Source organism: Phyllostomus hastatus, unplaced genomic scaffold (assembly GCF_019186645.2).
Source record: "Phyllostomus hastatus isolate PE091 unplaced genomic scaffold, TTU_PhHast_1.1 phas_contig_196, whole genome shotgun sequence".
NCBI lineage: Eukaryota > Metazoa > Chordata > Mammalia > Chiroptera > Phyllostomidae > Phyllostomus > Phyllostomus hastatus.
In genome coordinates, this window is record NW_025333709.1 from 12,175,703 (window position 1) to 12,197,816 (window position 22,114).

At 43.0% G+C, this 22,114-nt stretch overlaps 1 protein-coding gene across 2 annotated transcripts in view; it reads right to left on the bottom strand.

Annotated features, from left to right (window-relative positions):
• The window catches only part of ADGRA3 (adhesion G protein-coupled receptor A3), a 106,306-nt gene that overhangs the window by 57,632 nt on the left and 26,560 nt on the right, over positions 1 to 22,114 (bottom strand). For both annotated transcript variants that reach the window (XM_045834602.1, XM_045834601.1), the window contains exons 2-5: positions 17,725 to 17,796; positions 11,820 to 11,891; positions 6,673 to 6,744; positions 1,109 to 1,180 (exon numbers count right to left, since the gene is read on the bottom strand). In XM_045834602.1, the coding sequence (XP_045690558.1) occupies positions 1,109 to 1,180; positions 6,673 to 6,744; positions 11,820 to 11,891; positions 17,725 to 17,796 (288 nt within the window). The remainder of the gene's footprint in view (positions 1 to 1,108; positions 1,181 to 6,672; positions 6,745 to 11,819; positions 11,892 to 17,724; positions 17,797 to 22,114) is intronic.

Consider the following 22,114-nt stretch of genomic DNA (forward strand, 5'->3'; position numbering starts at 1 on the left):
CTGTAGTCTTTTTTCTTTCCTAAACATCACAGCAATGACTGACTTGATCCCACTAAATACGTCAAAAGGAGATTTCCCCCTAAAAAGGAGTGTTTGAATGCCACAGGAGTGGCACCAAAAAGAGAGACCAGATGGCGTTTGATCCAGTGTGACTCCAGACCTGTGGCCAGCATGGGGGTCAGGAGCCAGATGGACGCCTGACCTAGGAGCTCCACCCCAGTGAAACTGCTAATGAGATTTAAGTGGCAGATTTAGAAAAGGAAAGGTAAGGAGAAGGGAAGGCAAGAGGAGGGAGGGAAAGAAAAGGAGGAGGGAAAAGAGAAGGGAGAGGAGGAAAGAAGTCAGTGTACACAGAACAGAGGCATCTGGTAGGGAAGACAATTTTGCCTGGAAAAACAGACATAATCCCATGAGTTACACATGATAAAAACTTGAAAAACATTATATTTTACTGTAATTCCAATAAAACCCAATATAACAATGTTTGAAATATATTAACATTTATCTGGAAATACAGTTACTTTTAAAAGTAACACCTGTATAAACTCAGAGTTAACAAAACTGTTTTTGGAAGGAAAAAAAAAAAAAAATCCCAAGCCAATTCTAAACCTACAGAGAACTATGTAAATGTGATCTTACACTGACTTTACACAGCAGACACCCTACGTAAACATTCCTAGAAATGTAGTAAGTTGTGAATTGAGTTTGCCAAAGAGGTTCCAGGATAAAACTAAATCCCTCAAGTATGAAAAATTGTTAAGCACAAATTCTTCAGAGGGAGGAACATTTTACACTTCAGGGATCTGAGTAGTCAAAGAAGAAAATACTTTCCACTTTGAAAACAAAGTCAAAGAGAAAGAATCACCAACGTATTTACTTGAAATACAGATTTGACAGATACAATATTCTAAGGAGAACATGGCACCCCCATTGGAGACGCGTTATATTGAGGGTTACAGTATGGTTTTCAATGTGAATGCATGAAAGATTCTAATTTCTGTGAAACTACAGGATTTTCCCCATGAACTCTGTTAAACCATATAATAACTACTATTAGTTTTCAAAACCAAAGATACATTTATAGAAACAAGAAGAAGTTCTGACTTACAAAGACCGTAATGAGCCAAGATAATCAAAAGTTCCTTGAGATAATGAAGAAAACAAATTCCCGGAAAGGTTTCTGGGGAAAGAAAAGAAAATGATTTCACTTTGAAAAAGACTAACAAAATATATCTTTTTATATTATTCATATTTCCTAAAGAGTACTATAATCATTAAATATTACAAAGAATTTATAAAAGTTGTTTTAGGTCTTTTTATAAAGAGGGAACAAGTAGTCAATATTTGTCCGAGGCTGAAAAACAAAATTATGTTTAACCTTACATAAAGCAGTAAACAAAATTATTTAAAAATTATTTCTGCCCTGGCTGGCGTAGCTCAGTGGATTGAGCGCGGGCTGCGAACCGAAGTGTCGCAGGTTCGATTCCCAGTCAGGGCACATGCCTGGGTTGCAGGCCATGACCCCCAGCAACCACACATTGATGTTTCTCTCTCTCTCTCTTTCTCCCTCCCTTCCCTCTCTAAAAATAAATAAATAAAATCTTTAAAAAAATTATTTCTGCTAGACAAGGATTTTCCTATCCAATAGTGGATGAGCCTGGAAGCGGCCTCATTGAACCAGATCTTAGTCATGTTCTCACTGCAACCAGATTTACTCTTCGGGTGTTCACTCAGTATCATCTGAGAAAGCAAAATTAAAAAAATAAAGAAAGAGAGAACAAAAGATGACCTGTATGATCAGCAGCGCAACCCACAGGAACTGAGTAAAAATATCGGCAGAGTAGAAAGAGTCCAGAGTTTCAAGTGAAAGACCAGGGATATAATGCAGTATTGTCTTTCCTCTCATTTTCTCTGTATGAGATGCCTTTAAGACATCCTGTCTAAACCCTTACAGAGTGTTGTATGAATTAAAGCCCCAAACACCCCATGCTACAACTTGAGTAGTCTGTTCCACCCACAATGACTTCACGGAAGGATTGCTTCCACGTTTGACTATGAACTCCAGCAGGGGAGGGACCTGTGCATCATTTAGTTCGGGGTAGATGTGGTAGCTACTAACATGCTGAGGTATACAGCAGGTGCTCAGTGGTGGTGGAGCCCAGCTTCGGGGGGCTTCTACCATGCAAGGGGACTGAGGGCTCTGGGAGAATGGCAGCATCATCCCCCCACCACAAGATCAGGGCTGTGTCTGCTGTGGCATCAAGGGGAACGCTCGTGCCCCGTGGGTGGGAATGCAGATGGGTGCAGCCACTGTGGGAAGCAGTATGGAGGTACCTCAAAAAATTACAGATGGATCTGCCTTTTGACCCAGTAATCCCACTTCTGGGAATATATCTGAAGCAACCCAAAACACTAACTCAAAAGAACATAAGCACCCCTATGTTCATTGCAGCATCATTTACAATCGTCAAGATAAGGAAGCAGCCCAAGTGTCCATCAGCAGAAGAATGGATAAAACAATTACAGGGTATTTACACAACGGAATACTACTCAGCTGTAAAAAAAGAAGACAATTTTACCCTTTGCAACAGTATGGATGGACCTGGAGAACATTATGCTAAGTGAAATCAGCCTGTCAGAGAAAGACAAGTATCACATGATTTCATGCATATGTGGAATTTAATGGACACACTGAACCAACAAGCAAAGCAGAGACACGCTCACAGATGGAGAGCAGGATGACAGTAAGGGGAAGAGGGTAAAGGGTGGAGGGACTGAGGAAAAAGGAAAAAGCACTCATGGTCATGGACAACAATGTGGTGACTATGGGGGCAGGGAGGTATAAAGAAGAAAAAATGCAATAATGACAAATGGGAAGAAGCCCACGGACCTGCCGGGAGGCCTCCGGAGTCTGGGTTGAATGCTCCACGTGGGCGAGAAAGCGACAGGCGGGCAGGCGGATGCCCCAGGTCCCCAGCTCGGGAGGGAAGGAGGACTGAGCTGGGGGAGATCGGCTGTCCTCACGTCAGCCGCAGCCGTGAATTCCTGCCATGTCCATCTTACACAAATGCCAGTCCTTCACCGACTGATATATAATGAACTTCAATCAGAATGTCACTTTTTATATAAGTCTTTTGTTATAAAAAGCTGGGGAAAATGACTCTGCTCCTCACAGAATTGCCTTGGAACTCAAAAGCAAACAAATAAAAAAGAATACTTGCAAATAAAAAGGACGATAAACGAGATGCCCTTTTCCTTTTTGGCCTATAGGAGTGGATACCGAATGTGAATTTTGGAAAGGGTGCTGCTGATGGCAGTGTAAATCACTGTGCAACATTTCAAAAAAGTAGCTTAGGTGCAATTAAAATGAACAACTGTACCTTTATGAAGGTATCCTATGTGGAATTATGACTACGGGATTCGTTTAAAAATAATGTAGGTGGCGAGACACGTGATAGGAGGTAAAACGGAAACAAGGCTGGCCCTGGGAGGCTAAGTGTTGAAACTGATTCCTTCTTGAGATGTCCGAAAGATTCCACAATGGTAACTTGAAAATAAAATCTGTCCTACAAATACAGAGCTTAACCATAAATGAAGTAATTACATCTTACTGGGACCCCTGGATCCTAATTATCCTTTTATTCTCATTATTAGGTATTGTTCGATATTTTCCCTTACTAATCCCAGGGGAAGGAATCACACTGGAGAGACACGCATCCATCTTCCCAGTAAATCCCAAAGCACAACGATTTTCCCCTCCGGGGTTGGAACAGACCGCTGTTTGCTTGGCGGAACACCGAATGATGTTTGGCTTGGGTTGAGGGGCCACTGAAACTCACACAAATGTGAAAACACTCCAGCTCGGAGATGCTTACACACAAAAAAGCGAAAGGCAACTGCGATGACAAGCGGCCAGCACAGTCACTGCTCCTGCGTCCTCAGAAACTCGCCGGAGGGAGTGGCAGGTGAACACTCCATCCCCACCCCCCACCCCCCGCCCACCCACTCCCACCCTTCGGGCTGCTTTTGTTACCCTCTTGCTTAACTTTTCTTTATTTGCTTCCTTTCTGTGAAACAGATATATCCGAATCCCTGCGAGTGAAGTGAAAATGGTAGAGTATCGGTCTGTGTGTATACCAGAGTGCTTACGGGGGCAGATTTGTTAAAGGAAGAGAAAATGCAGTTAAATCTCTTGTAACAGAGAAAGAACTGACTAAATTATGTTTATACTGGAAATATTCTGTAGCTGTTAACAAGCATAAACTAAATCAACATGTATGCTCTTGCAAAGATTAATATGTTGGTAATTTTTTTAAAAAAAATGTAAATCGCTGCCCTGGCTGGTGTAGCTCAGTGGATTGAGTACCAGCCTGTGAACCGAAAGGTCATCGGGCACATGCCTGGGTTGCAGGCCAGGTCCCCAGTTGGGGGTGTGTGAGAGGCCACTGACCGATGTATCTCTCACACATCAATGTTTCTCTTCCTCTCATTCTCCCTCCCTTGCCCTCTCTCTAAAATTAAGTAAATAAAACCTTTTTTAAAAATGTAAATTGTGCCCTGGATGGCATAGCTCAGTGGATTGAGCGCGGGCTGCGAACCAGGCATCACAGATTCAATTCCCAGTCAGGGCACATGCCTGGGTTGCAGGCCACAGCCCCCAGCAACCGCACATTGATGTTTCTTTCTCCTTCCCCTCCCTCTCTAAAAATAAATAAATAAAATCTTAAAAAAAGGCCAAAAACAATGAAAAAAGAAATCTAATTAAAAAAATGTAAATTGTCAAATATAGCAGATCTTTAAAGCCACACATGCATGCCTATATATTTGTGGGGGCAACAAAACCTGAAAGTACATACGCCACATCGTTAGTGCAGGCTCTCTCGGAGTGGTGCCTGGGACGTGACGGGGAAGATTTAACTTTCCCCTCACATCGCTGTATGGTTTTGCTGCTTAATGACACCAGTGGTTTTTATTTTTTTTATTGTATAAAGGAAGTTCTTATAAATATCATTCACCAACTATTTCTAAAAGAAAAATATTAAAGTTATAATTCTTAGGAAAAAATACAGGTTTTTAATCCATTAAAAAGCAAAAACCAGGAGAGCTTCTGGTTGGGTAATGCCCTGAGAATGTCTTAATAAATGAACTTCCTCCGTGAAGGACAGGTGACCCAGCTGGCTCCCAGGCCTGCGGTCTGCCAGGCACCTCCAGTGGGAAAGGGGTGGGCGGGAACCTCTCAGGCACGGCTGCACCTCTCCGGGCCACGTCTTCCCCCCATGTCTCCCCATCAGCAAAGGCAGAGGTCAATGCATAGAATTCATCTACCCCTCATCCCCAAAACTCACACCTGCATCCACTGAAGCCTCGGACACATTTATTTTTCAATATTTAACCCAAACCTCCAAAGCCAACACTTGTTTCAAAAGGAGGAGGAGTCTGGGCGAGAACACGACAGGCGTCCATGCCAGCCTCCTAGGGAAGGGGCCTGGGCAGTCTTGAGAGCCCACGCCCCTGGGTGACCCGGAACGGCCGGCTGAAGAGGGAGCCTAGGAGACCTTGGAGCAGGGGTCCACTCTAGTCTGTGTTCCTCTGTGTACTTCTTGTGTGGGAGGCGGTAAAAGGGGACTCTCCAATTCCCAGTCTAAGAAATGGACCAAAAGCTGTTAGTCATCAGATTCTGTTTTCCACCTGTTAGGCTGAGAAAAGGGTATATTCTCCAAGTCTAAAGCACAGAGTATCACCAGCCGTCACAACAGGCACACTGCCGGGCTCGGAGAGCCCAGAAATCTGGTGATCGCGGCAGCCGGTACACAACAGGCATCCACACTTCCTTGGTCCCTAACTCTGGGCCATGTCGACCCAAAGTAGTATCCGCAACTCCACCGCAACAAAGTCCTGAATGTTTTCTTTTGGAGCGGGGTTGTGGTGGTGGTTTTGCTTATCTTTTATTTTCCTGTTAAAGAATCAGCTCTTTTTAATGGGAGTAAAGGGAAGAAAACTCTACTTGAACAATGATTAAAATAAAATTAAAAAAAAAAAAGAATTAGTTCTTTTTAATTTTTTTAAAAACTAAGATATAATGGACATATAACACTGTACTAGTTTTAGGTATACAACATACATATATACCTAGGGCAAAATGATTACCATGATAATTTTGGTTAACATCCATCACCACACACAGTTACGATTTTTTTCTGGAGTGGGACCTTTAAGATGGATTGACTTAGCAACTTTCAAATGCACAACACGTCTTGTTAACTGGATCCACCACACTGTGCGTTACGTCCCCAGGAGTTCTTTACCTTGTCACGGGAAGTGTGTCCCTTTGGGCCACCTTCGCCCATTCTGCCCATCCCGCCCCCACTGCTGAAGGTTCAGAAGCTGCCTCAATTGACATTTGTTTTAGGACCGCATTTAAAGGATGTGAACCAGGTACATTTCTGTAGATGCCATAGACTGTTCAATGTGTACAGTAAGGTAATGCCACGTTCTGACAACACCGTAAGTATCTCCATGACTAAATAAATTCCAAGCTCCCTCTCACTGTGCCACTTTAGTTGCTATTATAGCTGTTACATGAATATTAAACATGTCATAGGTATTTATCAATATAAGGGGACTGATTCAAATGTTTCCTTATCTCTTAATAGGAAAGAAAGACATACTTACAATCTAACCAGATTGGTGAGTCCTCGAAATATGTCTGCATTCAGACATCCTATTCGATTATTTGTCAGATCCCTAAGGGTAAAGGGGGGGAAAATGTCTTCAGTTAGTTCCCTTGGTTAATGAAGGCTGCACACATTCAATATTCAAAGAGAGCAGCAGCCAGGTACCACACACAGCCTTTCTTTTCAGCATCTCTGAGGTACCACGGCGAGGGCACTAAGGAGGCGCAAACCCTTGCTCTCACCTACTTCCGACGCATGCAGACCAAACGCTGATGAATTATGCAGAGTGAGTGCCCTCTGTGTTTCAGGCATTGACCCCTGTAAAATGACTCAAGACACAGCGGAGGAGGACACGTGAGACCGCATCTCTTTCCTGTCCCTGACACAGTCCGCAGATGACCTACACAGGGGTCTGCAGGGAAACATGAGGGAGCAGAGCCCCACCTCAGCCAACGTCTAGCACGGCGGACTAGTGGACAGGCGATCACAGAAAACGCTCCACCTTTCATCTCCTTATTAAATACTCAGAAGTTTTCAATGGAAATAAAACACACCCAAGTGAGCTTTTACTTCTCTAAGATGTACCGCTTAGTTCCCACACAAAGTAACGGGGCCAGTGCCTAGCCCTCCTTGAACAATACCTAGGTAATGGCCCAGGGCTTTCCCCAACACTCCTAAACCCTTACAGTTTCCATCATATGTTACTTTCTCAATGTTCTTTCTTCTCAATCCATGTTTCCATTTTCATCTATGTAAAATTATTTGGTAAAGACAGGGGCGGGCAAAAGTAGGTGCACAGTCATAATATAGTAACTAATAACACAAGAGTAAACTCTGTGTTTCAAGCGCTCATGACTGTAAGCCTGCTTTTGCCCATCCCTGTATTTTATTGTTTCTTCACTATATTTTTTCACACCAAGGGCAGTGAATGCAATTTACATTTTCATCTGGCCATTACATCTTAAATGGGAGAAAAGAATTGATAATTTCTAGAACCTTCATATAAGAGGGCATGGCTGTCATCATTTATTGGCGGATTTAGCACACAATTTCACAAGAGAACCCTGAAACAATGAATCTTAATTTTTGTCCGTTGTTAGACTTGGAACTATTCATCACTTTAAATTCTGATAAAAAGAATGAGAACAAACTTTCTAAACCAAACTTTTGAAAGTATTTTTATCACATTTGCTTTAATGTCCATATTATTCCCTTTCATGGAGAATTTACACCTCCTTTGAGGCACATTCTGAGTCGCCCTCTTTAGAGAAGTGACTTGCACCACCCACTTCTAAAGTTGCTGCAGTTTAAATGGTATACCTGGTAATGGAAGGAAATGCTTTCGTCTGATGAGAAATTTTGAGAGCGTGGCATTTGGACTCACTACAAACTTTTCCCTCAGCTACGCTGCAGCTTGAGTAATCCTGGTGTTCTGTCATCTCACGGTTCTGCCTTTCCTTTCTTGTGTCAACTTTTGATGAAAGAATCTTAAGCAATATAAGTCTTTATCTGCACTTGCTATTTTCCAGCTCCTCGGACGATTAAAGCCAAGCATTTAATAGTGTGGGCCTTTTTTTTAAAAAATTCCAGCCGATTTTCCTTTTATTTCTAGGTTTTACTGTTTAAGAAAATGAGGCATCATCTTGCGCGTTGTTGCTTAAACAAGCATTTCTGGGCTCTATTCATTCTCTTGTCTCAGTTCTGAGCTTTAAATGGTGTAATTACCATTGATTCTTCAGGAAACAATTTCATTATGGCTATATCTATTTAAAATGGTATTTAGGTATTGATAATGAGTGTTCATTTAGATTGAAGATCGGCATGAATTTGTTGATAAAGCAAAATGAGACGCTGAGTGGATCTAGGTTTTACCTACTTCTGGTAGTTTATTCTGCAGAAACCGCTCAATCTTCCTGATTCAAATTATCTACAAAATAAAGGCAAAGGCATGGTACACTTACAAAAACACTCATGGAGCGGCTGTCGAGTGAGATGTGCAATTGAAATGAATGATTTAAGGCCCCAGAAGAAGCAGTGCCCGTATCTGGAAGCAACTGTGAAACGTTACTACTGCAGAACATCTTCATATCTCATTGAGTTCACATCTCAGACTCTCTCAGCTTGCGAGCTGTGTACTGTACATTCTATTACAAGTCAGTGGTTTGAAATTAAGACTGTATTTTCTAGCGGGAAGAACATTATAAATGGCAATTATCTTTAGGCAAGAACACAAGAGACTACTTAACGTGTAATGCAATGCAAAATGCTAAGGCAATGCCTGGCACAATATTAGTAATTAAATTAAATGCTAGTGAACAGGAAATCTATATATTTATTTTGGATGGCAGTAATTGAGAAATTATTTACTGAAGGATAGAGAACTAGATGGAGAACTGAAGATATTTTACAGTGTCCTTAAACATCCTCCTGAAACTGCTTTTTACTAACAGTCCAGTTTCCTTCAATTTCTATCTTGACACGGACAGACTGTTAGCATTAATCTTCAAAAAAAAAAAAGAGAGCGAGAAATGCTTCCTTCCCAAGAAGCTGTGACTACAGTGGCATGGATCTGTGGATCACGTGGTTCACGTGGATCACGGGAGGCAAACATAAGTGATCTTCTCAGGCAGTAGGATGTCACACCGCTTCCCCTGGGGAAAAATGTTGGTGGGAAAAATCTTCCAATACTCTAGGAGTTTGGATACGTTAGCATCAGAATTACTGGGAGGGACGGTTAAACCAGAGATGATTTGACCTGGGCTGCGGAGTTTCTGGGAGGGCAGATCTAGCACCTCCAGGCCCGCTCCCCGCTGAGGCACAGGTCTGAACTGGCCCACCCACGCATGGTGCCAGTCTGCCCCTGGTAAGAAGCACCAAGGACGTGAGTTGCTGAGACACATCCGGCTCACTGAGCCCCTCCGCTCTGCTCCCTACTGACTCTGCGTCTGGGGAGGTGTGCTGCCTGTTGACAGCTGTGCCCCGCACCCCTTCCTGCGTCAATCTGGCCGAATCCTAGCAGCTGTCAAGGCTCTTAGCAGCTAAACTTGAGCCACGGCTCTACCCCTCTGTAAGTAGATTCCAAGTTCATACCTAGGCTCTTGGTCAGTGTGCACGGTTCCACTACACTGCAAAGCCTCAAGGAGTCCCCAAGTTACTGTGGTACCCCTGGAGCCCAGCTCACTGTTGGGCACAGAACAGACTCAATGAACGGGTGTGCAGCTGCACTGATGCTGAGCTCTGTCTCACACTTCACGTTGCTAAACCTGGTCGATACACCGTTACTGAACTCAACCTTGACCCACTGCACCTCGGATGCCTCCCTCATGCCTACCAACCTCCAACTCTTATCTTCCTTTTCTAGAATTCCGGTTTCTGTGCCCCACTGACCTGCCCCAGATGGGCCAGTTCTTCTCACCTGTTTCATTAGAAAGCCTTCCCTGGAAACCAGAGAAGAGCAGAGTGAATGGGGAGGAAGAAAACGGATCCTCCTCGCACATCACTGAGCCTCTTCCTCGGAGGGCACCCGAAGCCAGCAAACACCACGAGCCGCCCCCAACAAGGACATGGTCAGAAACTCCCCTCTACAGAGCCTGACTGCAATTTTAAATTCCACAAGACTAACACAGAGTCTTTTAATTCCTATCATTCTGAATCTTAAAACTGCCCAAGACGGGGAACTGAGAGACCTGGAGAGAGTCAGTTTTACATGAAAGACAATTTTACTAGCATAAGTAATTTAAAAAAAAAAAAACCCTGAAAGATTAGCATGGCCAACTCTTACAACTGGAGGTAACTACAAAAATGAGCGGGTTTTGAATGACAGAAACAAGAGCTACGAGATATCCAGAGTATTAGGATGGAAGGTCAGGGTCAACGTTTAAGCAGGACATAGTACAGACTGTACTATGGAAAGCAAATAAGACATAAATAATACTCAGGCACCTTGGGCTCTTTTTAGAAAATTAAATAAATAATACTGAAGGGTGATAGAACTGAAAGAAAGACACAGACAGAGACACACAGGGGTTTCAAGGGTGACCTCCATAAAGAACAAAAGCACGAAGCTGGCCACTCTCTCCCGGGTGCCTTTTGTCCCTGATTCTCTGCACGTAAGCGGTTTCTCCTTACTGTCGCCAGGAATACGCTGAAACACACATCTGACTATGTCCCTTCCACATCATTGATAAAGTTCTGCCTGCGCCCCCGCGCCGATCTAAACAACAGATGTGGAATTCTCACAGCATGGCGAGAGATCATCAAAGCCCACAAAAGCCCACTCCTGCCCAGAACAGCCCAGCACTCTTCTCCTCCCTCTTTCCACTCTAGGCTGCGGCCAAGGAACCGAGGCACTGTCCCAAGACACATGTCGTCACGCCTATGTCCCCCAAGCTTCTGTTCTTCACACAACGAATGAGGTCAAGTCTAAATGTTCGCTGCTCCCGCGGCTGGCCACCCCCCATTCAGGTCATCCCTCCTTTCCCTGGCGGATGGTTATTATTTTATCTGTTGTAGCACATAGGCATGATGTATTTTCATCATCCACCTAGCCCCCCCACCCCCAGAGACGGTGAGCTGTTCCAGAGAAGTCAGAGATGGCGAGCAGCCAGCACGCACAAAATGCCTTTAGAAGGAATAAAGGATGGTGGGGCAGCCAGGACACATGGCTCGGGTGTAGGGTTACTTCTCGACAACTGGGGCACAGCCTAAGGGGAGGGTGGGGGGGGGTTTCATCTTCAGAATAAAGACCTAGTCTTTAGGGTTTGAAATAATAATAATATTATAAAATAAGATACAGAATACATGAAAATGACAAGACTTTGTATCATTAATAGAGAGGGACCTCAACTGGTGTGGAATTTACAACAGGTAGGATCTGAACACGTTCACAGCCTGACTGATGACAGCTGGCAAAGCCAACGCAGCAACAATTTGATTGGCATAAGAGGGACACCACCACCAAGCAAATCAAAGTGCCTTCTATGCTACTTATATGAAACATTCTGTTTTCTATCCCAGACCTGGCCGGGTGAACGTCTCAAAGTTATTAACAACCAATTTTTTTTATCATGTAAAAGCTTAAAGTCGATAAACAATTACTTAGAAAAGAAACGGTTTAAACTCATAAGAAGCACTTCAAACACTTACAATCTTTTTAGCGACGACAGTCCCCAAAAGGCACCTGGGTCTATACTACTAATAAGGTTATTTCGGAGGTCCCTGTTAAAAATAAAATAAAACAAATTATTTACAGGTGAGCACTGTTAACAAATGTTTCGGCACATTGCACTTAACTCCCATACAGAGAACAACAGTAACAAAAATAACGTGAGGAAACTGAAGCCCAAAAGACTAAACCAAGACTGCCCCAGCAGTAAGTGCTAGAGCCAGAATCCAAAGGCAAGGAATCGGACTCTAAAGCCATTTGTTTTGGCCAACAGAAGAATAAAGGTGTATGTCAAAAAAGATACATGTATCCTAGTAGTATTCAAATCTGCGGTTAGCAGTGAACTACAGTTGTATAAAATATTATAACTATAAAAGGTTCCAGAATTTAGCAACGATAACTGCTAGGACAATTATTTAATGTTCAGTCACTGTGCTAAGCACCATTTTTGTTTTCGCAGCCTTCTCCCTCATTTTCCCTACCTTCCCATATGGTACATGGCATATGGTACACACCAGACGGTGCCTAGAATTCTCAACACCACCCCTCCAGACGTGGCACTTGGACAACTCCTGTCCTGATTTTTCATATGCTCTGGCCCTAGTAATTGGCATGATTACATGACCGTGGTCTAACGAAACCTAGGACCTTGAGGGAGGCACAGAGTAACTATTTCCACTGACTTGATAAGAAGTCGAGATGTAAGGCTGGAACTGTAAGTGACTTCCTTGCTACCCCAATAGAAGAGCCTGCCTGATGAAGCCAATAGACAAGAAAAGGAAATAAATGCTGAGTCCCTGGGTCCAGCCGAGCCTGAAGTCCAGCTCTCACTCTGGGCTCCTCAGTTACACTCAAATCAGTGAGTTGGTATCTGTCACTTATCATCCCATTGAGATCTCACAATCAATCCTAGGAGGTATTACTGTTGCTTCAGATAAGGAAACTCCTGTGCAGAAAGATGATGAAATCTGGCCAAGGTCTTGGTGTCACTAAGTAGCCAAGCCAGATGTCAGGATGCAAACACATCTTTCTTACTGACACGGTGAACATTTACTAAAGGAACTGAGCAAATGTATACCTAGAGCAGGAGGGAGACAGATAAACATACCAAAAAGCTGGCCATAATTAAATCAAGGTGCTAGAGATATTTACTTTCAACATCTTTGTATGTTTGAAAAATGTTCTCACATGTTGAACAAAATATACCATGTGGTATCATGCACCTGCTAACTGCCATATTTTGCTCTGTATAATGTGCACTTTTTTGCCCAAGTTTTTGAGGGAAAAATAAGGATGCACATTATACATGGGTATAATGATCACCTACCATGGGTATAATATTGGGTATAATCCCGTGTACAGTGCACACAAAATGTGGGTGCACATCACACACGGGAGCACATTAGACACAGCCAAGCACAGCACGTGTGGAAGCCACCCACTTCCCTTCCCTCCCCACGGGCATCACCCCAGCCCAGGTAACACACCACACAGCTCCGACTGGCGTGCGTCCTCGCTTCTCTCCACTCTTCCTCATTTACATCTTCATAAGCACAAATCTGGCAAAGTCTCTATCTGGCTAAACCCTCCAGAGACGTCAGGGTCCCCTCACAGGAGAGTTCAGACTCTTTGAGGTGACTTATGGGCTACCCATGGTCCTGACCTTGCCCTTGCCCATCTTCCGACCCTGACTCTCACATCCCATGCTGCCCAACACCTTTCTTTAACATTCGCTCGCTCGGTCTGTCTTTCTTCATATATACCAGTCACACCGGGAGAAAGAGTCCTGTTTCTCTCACCTCTAGACCTCTGCACGTGGTTTCCCTGTCCTTGACACACACCTATGTCTTTGCCACCTCAGAGCCTCAATCCTGTCCTGCTTCTGTCTTCTGACTCCTACTCATCCTTCTTAGGTCTTAAGAGTCCACACCATTCCTTCCTCCGGAAAAATGCATGTGAGCAGCAGTGCCCCATGCTTCCCCTGTCATGGCCTCATCCCACTGAAGTGTGAGTGCTTCAACCATCTCCCCACGAGACCAGAAGTTCCACAAGGGTCAAGTTCATGACTGTTCAGCGAGAGTGAGAGAGCTCCGTATGCAGAGAGGGGCGGATGGACAGCAGTATGGGGGTGTCCAACCCATGGCCTGCGGGCCTCATGTGGCCCAGGATGTCTAAGAATACAACCCAACACAAAGTCGTAAATTTACTTAAAACCTTCTTTTTGCTCATCCGTTTTTGTTAGTGTTTGTGTATTTAATGTGTGGCCCAAGACAACTCTTCTTCTTCCAGTGTGGCCCAGAGATGCCAAAAGGTTGGACACCTCTATCAATGTTTGCCCCTCTCACCCAAATTCATACACTGAAAACCTAACTCCCACAGTGATAGAACTAGGGGGTGCAGCCTTTGGGAGGTGAGTAGGTCATGAGAACAGAGACCTAGTCAATGAAATTAATGTGCTCCCAAAGGGAAACTGAGACAGCTCCCTCTCCCCCTTCCACCACGTGAGGTCTCGGCGAAAAGATGGTCCAGCAGGAAGCGGTCCCTCATGGGACACGAATCTGCCAGTGCCTTCATCCTGGACATTCCAGCCTCCAGAACCATGAGAAATAAATGTTGTTACAAACTACCCTGTTTCTGGCAGTTTGTTAGAGAAGCCAGAACAGACTGAGACAGATGATAAATGCATGAGAAAGGAAACCATGGCTGAGAGACAGAATTACATTTACCTAAGCTTTACTACAGAAGTCGTTTTAGTAAATTATGGTTACCCACGAAATCATCAGAATATTCATTAAGTCAGACAACAGGGAGATTACTGCATGTCACTCACAACACTCACACCTGGTAAAGGTAGAGGGTCATGTCTGAAACTGACCTTCAAACAATGCAGCAAACGTGTGTATGTGCAGGCATATTCCAATATTTAAAAAAGTGACTGCGAATTGTGAATACTTATTGAGTCTGGGTAAGTAAATTGGGGGTATGGGAGATTACTACATTAGTATTTCAACTTTTCTGTATGGCTGAAATGTTTCATAATAAACATTAGTTTTTGTCCCCAACTTTTTAAGTCCCAGGAAGTACAATTATTTCATCATCAGGCCCAATGTATTACTTCCTGTCTCCCCCTCCCCAACTGACCCCAACCCTACACCTCAAAGGGAAGGTTTCTGGAGAAAATTCAATCAGCATGTGTTTGACCAGTATTGCATAAGCTAAAAATCTCTGCAAATAGAAATACACATAATGTCAGTTCCGTTTTTTCAAAACCGCGTTTCCCTTTTCAGAGTTTGAAAAACATCTACAACAGGAAATAATTCAGCTAAAGCACAACATAAATCTGTGGTCAATGATGTACTGTGTGTGTCTTTAGAAAAGACCTCTCGTGAATAAGTAAGTAGTGCAATATGATTTAAAGAGACACTTTTTCTTTAATTATGAAAAAATGCTCAACATATTGTGTAATATTTACTAATAGTTGTATTAATCAGGCTTTGCCAAAAGATATTTATGGTCAGGTTCTCTCATTTGACATTTCCCTCACCCACCCAGAGCTTCCTTAGCAAACAGAAGTCTAACGTGGGATGTGCGGCAGAATCCGAGTACGTTGGGTCACTAAAACATAAACAAAAAAAGGTGAACACAAACTGAGTTGACAAAATTGAAGAAATGTTTAAATGGCTCTGGGGAAAAAGAGCTAGCTCTTAATCTAGGCAGAATACTAAGTATATCAGAAAAGACACTTTTTAGCTGCATGTATCAGAAAGCTCTACTTGAAACAGCTTCCTTGAGAAAGAAAATAATTCCCTGATATTACAGGCAATCAGGAAGCAGGGCCGCCTTCGTGGGTGGTCCCACCCCTCTCTCAGATCCCCATTCTCACAAAGTCAAGTTGGCCTTCGGGTTGTCCTGACACCGTATCTCGTGTCCAAAAATCACCTCCAAGCACAAAGTCATGAAAAGAACAGAGGCTTGCTTCTTCTATCTGTCCAGGAGCTGAGAAATCTTTCTCTGAAGCCTCAAAGCTAACCACCCTTCATCTCTTATTGGCTAGGACCAGCTCTGTCATTCTCGAGAAAGAGATGCTTTATGCTTTGGTGACCTAGACCCATCATCTGGCGGGGCCAGGGGTTCGGGGGCGGGGGGGGGGGGGGTGAACGTTGAAGAGTCAGACACACTGACCACTATGCAATTCTGGAGTCAGCAATGAGAGTGTAGGCAAGTGACACTAATTTCTGACAAATACATAACACAGCACGAGAATGACAAGACTATACAATGAAGAGGGAAGACAGAGGGGTGGAAGGAGGGATGAATGAGTGTGTGGAAGAACGGATAAATAACAGCAGTTCTCAATTATAAACAGTCTAAAAAGTCTAAAAAATACCAAAAAAAAAAAAACCCCACCATTTACCAAAAATATTGAGAGAAAAACGTATAGGCAGTGTAAGTTTTAGACAATTCTTTTCAAAACAATATACAGTTCACCCTTGAACAACACGGTTTGAAATTCTAGGCTGAACTGTGTCCCTGCCAAATTCCTGTGTTGCAGTCCTAATCCGTAATACCTCAAACTGCGGCTGCGTTTGGAGACAGGGTCAAATGCTATCAATGGTATATGCTTAAAACACAGCAGTGACAGAAGCAATGAAGTCCCGTGGGTGCTCAATTGTGGGAGAAGCCAGCAGGTGACGTGACCAAGGAAGGGCCACCTGGGAGTAGGAAAAATGGAACATGACAAAGAAAGCCAAGAAAATGAGGAACGTCTGATATTCAGTGGAAAAGATGGCCACGGTGTGGCTCCCCGGTGTACTCTGAAATGTTGCCTGAAATGTATGGGTAACATGGGAATTTGAAACGCGATCCTAGAACAGCGCTCGGAAAACAAGCAAACTAAACATCTACCGTGTACAACTCCCCAAGGCCAAAAATGCATACTACCTGTAACACATCTGATCAGAAGCAAAACTGGACCTAACTGCTAAGCAAAATGATCACATCCAGAGACATCGGGATAAAATATCAAAGTTTATCCAAAAGGCGCCCCCCCCCCTTTAAATTCTGTGTGGCTATTTGATGAGGCATACACGTGTCGTGACAGAACTTCAGAAGCGCACCTCCACTTCCCAAGCCAGTGGTCCGCCAGCCGAGGTCCATGGCCTGTTTGGTGAACAGAGTCACCTCCACAGCCACTCACTCACCTGTCTGCTGCTACTCTCCCACCACGACGGCAGCGTCGCCCCGCTGAGACAAGGTCACATGGCCCGCAGAGCCTAAAATACTGACCACCTGGCCCTGTACAGAAAGTTTGCCGGCTTCTGCTTTAACTAGTTTTCCTTTTTTTAATGGACTTTTCAGTTACAGTTCACATATTATATTGCACAACTAATGTATGCACCTGATATACCTTGCAAAGTTACATTTACATATCTTACAACGTCACCACTCCAGTAAGCCCGGTACCCATCTGACACCATACATCGTTGTCACAATATTACTGACCACATTTGCTTCTTATGCTGTACTTTTCGTCTCCGTGACTGTGTCCACAACTGGCAGTTCGTCCTTTCTGACTCCCTCTCACCCTTTTCTCTCACCCCTCAACCCCCGCTCCCACCGCCAGTCTGGCCACCACCCATGTGTTCTCTGTATCTCTGTGTCTCTTTCTGTTTAGTTTGTTCCTTCCTTTTGTTTTTCGGATTCCTCGCGTAAGTGAAATCATAATTCGTTGTTTTCTAGAATTCAATTCTTGAAATTTCTCCTAATAAAAACGTTGGAAAAACTCAATTTTTCTATTTTGAAAAGTTGGGAGTTTAGTCCTAAATTTACAATAAAAATGCATAAAGTAAAATAACAATAAGACATGATAATAAAAAAAATACTCACAATCTTTCAAGGAGACTTAGCCCAGAAAATGAACCATTCTTCAGCTCAGATATTTTATTGTTACTCAGGATCCTAAAAATGACAGCAAAATAAAATGTAAGTTGCCTAGTATGTGTACACCATCAATATCAAAATAACTTAGCTCATTATATTTAAACCTATGAGGAATTCCAAGTCATTTATTTCCACCCAAATTTTTGAAATGCCTGACCAAAAAAAAAAAGAGCTTATGTTTTAAAAAAAAAACCACCTACAAAAGCTGACACATCTGTCAGCTCTCAGATTGTTCCTATCGTGCCGAAGCAAACATTTATAATAGGGAAGTCAACACAAAACAGCTCTCAGTTCAACAGGAGAATGAAGAATGCCACATACATTTACACCATCAGCCAACTTCTGTAATTTGAATACTTATTTAAAAATTGGAAACTGAACAGAAGAATGTGCATGATGCTCTGTAAAATACTGACCTGACAAAGAAATAAAGTACCCTCTAGATAGCATTGCAATTACACTATTATTTGTAATTTAACAGCACGCAAATCCATGTTTCTGTGCGAAAACACACTTTCCACAGGCACTCACATACACACCTAGAGAGTGGCTGCATCACAATGTTACACCTCCTGTGTCCAGACAATGTTCTTCAAACAATAAACTGAAAACAAAAGTGTCCTGGGAGTCAGGATCGAGCCGCCTCCACTTGCCGCACCCATAACCTGGCTCCGCTCTAGGCTCTATGGTGGACTGGGCACCTTCGGCAGATCGAATACCAGTGAAGAGATTCCATGAATGATGTGAGATGCGAAAGCCACCTGACTTGGGGGAGTGGGACACCAAGACGTGAAAAGAAGAACACCAAGGCCCAGAGGGCTTATTACATCAATGACACAAGGTTACACGAGCGAGCAAACTACAGAGCCAGAGGGTGAAGCCAGGACACTCCTACTCCGACCCCACCTTCTCCAATCTCCGCCCACAGTGGTCAGGAGACACTGCGGCCGCCATGGGCAGAAACTGCTCCTTCCCACTCGGTGTGGCACAATGTCAGGGGCACCAGTGGCTCCCCACCTCTCTCTGAGACAGCACAACCCGCAATTCTCTGTGTACATAAATGTTAACACGATCCCTCTGTGTCCTAGACTTTCAGGTACATTTTCACTTTGTCTACGAAAAATACATGAAAACAAAAATACCCATCTGAGATCTAATTTTCTTTTCATGTAAGAAGAATTTAAAAAAAAAAATCCCTACTCATGCAGACTGACATTGCAGTCTCTAACGTGGGATGATTACTAGGAGCTTCTGGGATCAAGTGTATCTGTGTTTGAAACCCAGCTCTCAAATCATTTCAAGTGACACTGATTTGGGGCCAGTCACTCTATCTCCCCATAACAGAGTCCCCTCATTCATAAAACGGAAAGGATAATACCTACCTCATGAACACTAGAAGGAACTGAGAAAACGTACATCAGGCTAAGTGCGTACTCGTTAGAAGTCAGATTCGGTTTCCCTGGTTCTAAGGCTCACATCCTCCCTCACTGCAATGTTTCTTGCAATCAAAGTGTATTACTGTGTCATGTGCGGCCCCCCCCACCCCCAAAGCTGTGACTAAAGCAGTGACAAGGGGACCAAGAGAACACGGTGATCAAAAGTATTCCAATTAAAATACAGTACTGTGTTCCTGAACCAAAATGGCAAAGGTTTTTTCAAAGTGAGGTGGGAGACACAGGCCACCGCAAACTCCAACTGGCACAGGGCCAGCCTCCCTGAGCAGCCAGGAGGGGCACACCCAGGAGCCTCCAGCCTGCCGTCCACTTAGGTGTCCGCTTAGGCATCCACCCGGAGCTAACAAGCCAGCGAGCCTGACAAGAAGTATACTCAGTGACCTATTTTAGTGTGATTTATGACAGACAAAACGAGAAACTACCGGGGAGGTCAGCTGATGTAGGAGGAAGAGAGAAACTTATGGTGATACATCCGAATGCCAAAAGGTTACACATCATTAAAAGTGGTTCTTTTAAATGCAACTTGACGAAAAGAAAAACGCTCACTATCAGTTACAAAGCAAACAACAAAACTACCACCACTGACTGCGAAGAATCCAAAAGGAGCCAAAAAAAAAAAGATTGAGAAGAAACACATCAAAATGATCACTATCTTCTGTTAGTTTCTTTTATTCTTTATAATCTTGCAGTATCTTTTAAAATATCTAGCCTATGATTCTTATTTTTAAAATATTTTCTCTAGATGGTAAGATATTTTCTCCTTAATAACTAAGCATAGCTTAAATTGAGTTAATTTTGAATACAATTATATCCAAGCAATAGAAAATGTTTTATTTATACTTTGAGATTAAAGATTCACATTGATTTATATTCGAAAAATGTTTATGTGGTGACTGTTTGCAACTTACTCAGCACTAAAAGAACACTGGTGCAGATACGCCACCAAAAATAAATGGGTTAGTTTGTGACACTCACTCACTTCTCTAGGTAGAGTTCATTTTGAAGAGGGAAAGTATTAGGCCAGCATAACCGTCAAGATCTCTTCCAGCTTCTTGTAATTTTTCACAGTTATTCATGTCTTAATGAGCAAAGCTGATGAAGTTTACAGTGACCAAGAATTTATAACCAAGAAACCAAAAATAAGGAAAACCACACAATACTTCCTAAGCTCCGTGACATTAGTGTCCTGGTTCCATATGAAGAATGAAACCCAAATATGGGAGCAGCTTGCAAGCAAGTGCTGGGGTGGCGACTATATCACACTCACCACGCTCGGCAGTGCTTCAGTGAAAGGACCGTCATCCGCTCAGCCATAAAGGCTTGACTACAATAAATGATAGATTTTATTGAGGAGTAAAAAGACATTTCATCACACTTAAAAAGTTGTAACTGTAACCTTAAAAATATAGTTTACAACCTCGTGTTAATATATTCAGACTACATATTACTTGACGTGTTTAAGGATTCTGTGCAAGGAAACAGGATCGGTAGGAATAAATCTACTCTGTGGACAGTTTTTATACTCAACTTTGAGACGAGGGACTGTGAAACTAAAAATGCATAATAGCCTGTATCATTAGAAGCCTAAAAACCCATTCATAATCAATATTTTTACTGACATCTCTGAAATTTCAAACTCTCTAGGAGATAGCTAAATAAAAAATATAAAACTTGACCAAAGTTATAAGGCTTATATATACGCATTTGTGTTCTAGACTAATGGTGTCAACACGCATGATCTATGGACCACGCTTAGGGAACGCTATTCCGGACTCACGTCTCCTGAATTTTAACACCAGAAGACAAGTCTCGTGTCCGCCATTATAACTCGGTATGTCATTTACGCTGACAATGGAGAAAGGAGTAAGACAATGTAAATACGTGTTTTTTTTTTCCTTATAAAATCAGTGTGTGGGACAGAAAGAAATAAAAATTAAGTATTACGTGTTCTCAGTTGCTTGCTATTGCAAGTCCCAGAATGGAATGGAGTTAACGGCACCCACACTCTGTGTGGCAGAAGGCGGAGAATAATTCTCCTTTTGAGAAGAAATGGAAATGTATTTCAAGAGCATTAAATATTCAGATCAAATGTCAGGACTATAATTCTTAAAGTCAAGCACTGGAGGGAAAAGTCAGGTAATGGATCACACGGGGTGACTGTAGGTGGCCGGAATGTGGCCCTCCAAAAGACACATCCACCCAGAACCTGTGAATGGGAAAAGCGTATTTGTGATGGAATTAAGGGTTTCGAGATGAGACTGCCCTGGATTAGGGTGGGCCCTAAGTTCAAGGATAAGTGTCCTTAGAAGAAGAGAGGGGCAGGAGACTCAGAGAAGGTCAGATGAAGAGCAAGGCAGACTCGGAAAGAGAAAAAGGAAAAAACAAAAGCTGGGCAGGTTTCGAAGCCGTAATAAGTAAAGATTTTCAAGACCCAAGGAAAGGAGCAAACAGGACTACACTTTAAACCGTAGGGCATTTTTAAAACTTGGTTTTGAAAGTTTTAAAGTCATTAGCAATGTTAAAAGATAAATAACAAGCCCTGGCTGGCGTAGCTCAGTGGATTGAACGCGGGCTGCAAACCAAAGCATCACAGGTTCGATTCTCAGTCAGGGCACATGCCTGGCTGCAGGCCACGGCCCCCAGCAACCACACATTGATGTTTCTCTCTTTCTTTCTCCCTCCCTTCCCTCTCTAAAAATAAATAAGTAAAAATCTTTAAAAAAAAAAGATAAACAAACATTTATAACTACTATAAAAAACAAAGGAACTGCTCTGGGCAGGTGGCTCAGTTAGTTGGAGCATTGTTCAGGTTCGATTCCCTGTCAGGGCACATACCTACATACCTCGGTTGTGGGTTCAGTACCCTGTCAGGGTGCGTGTGG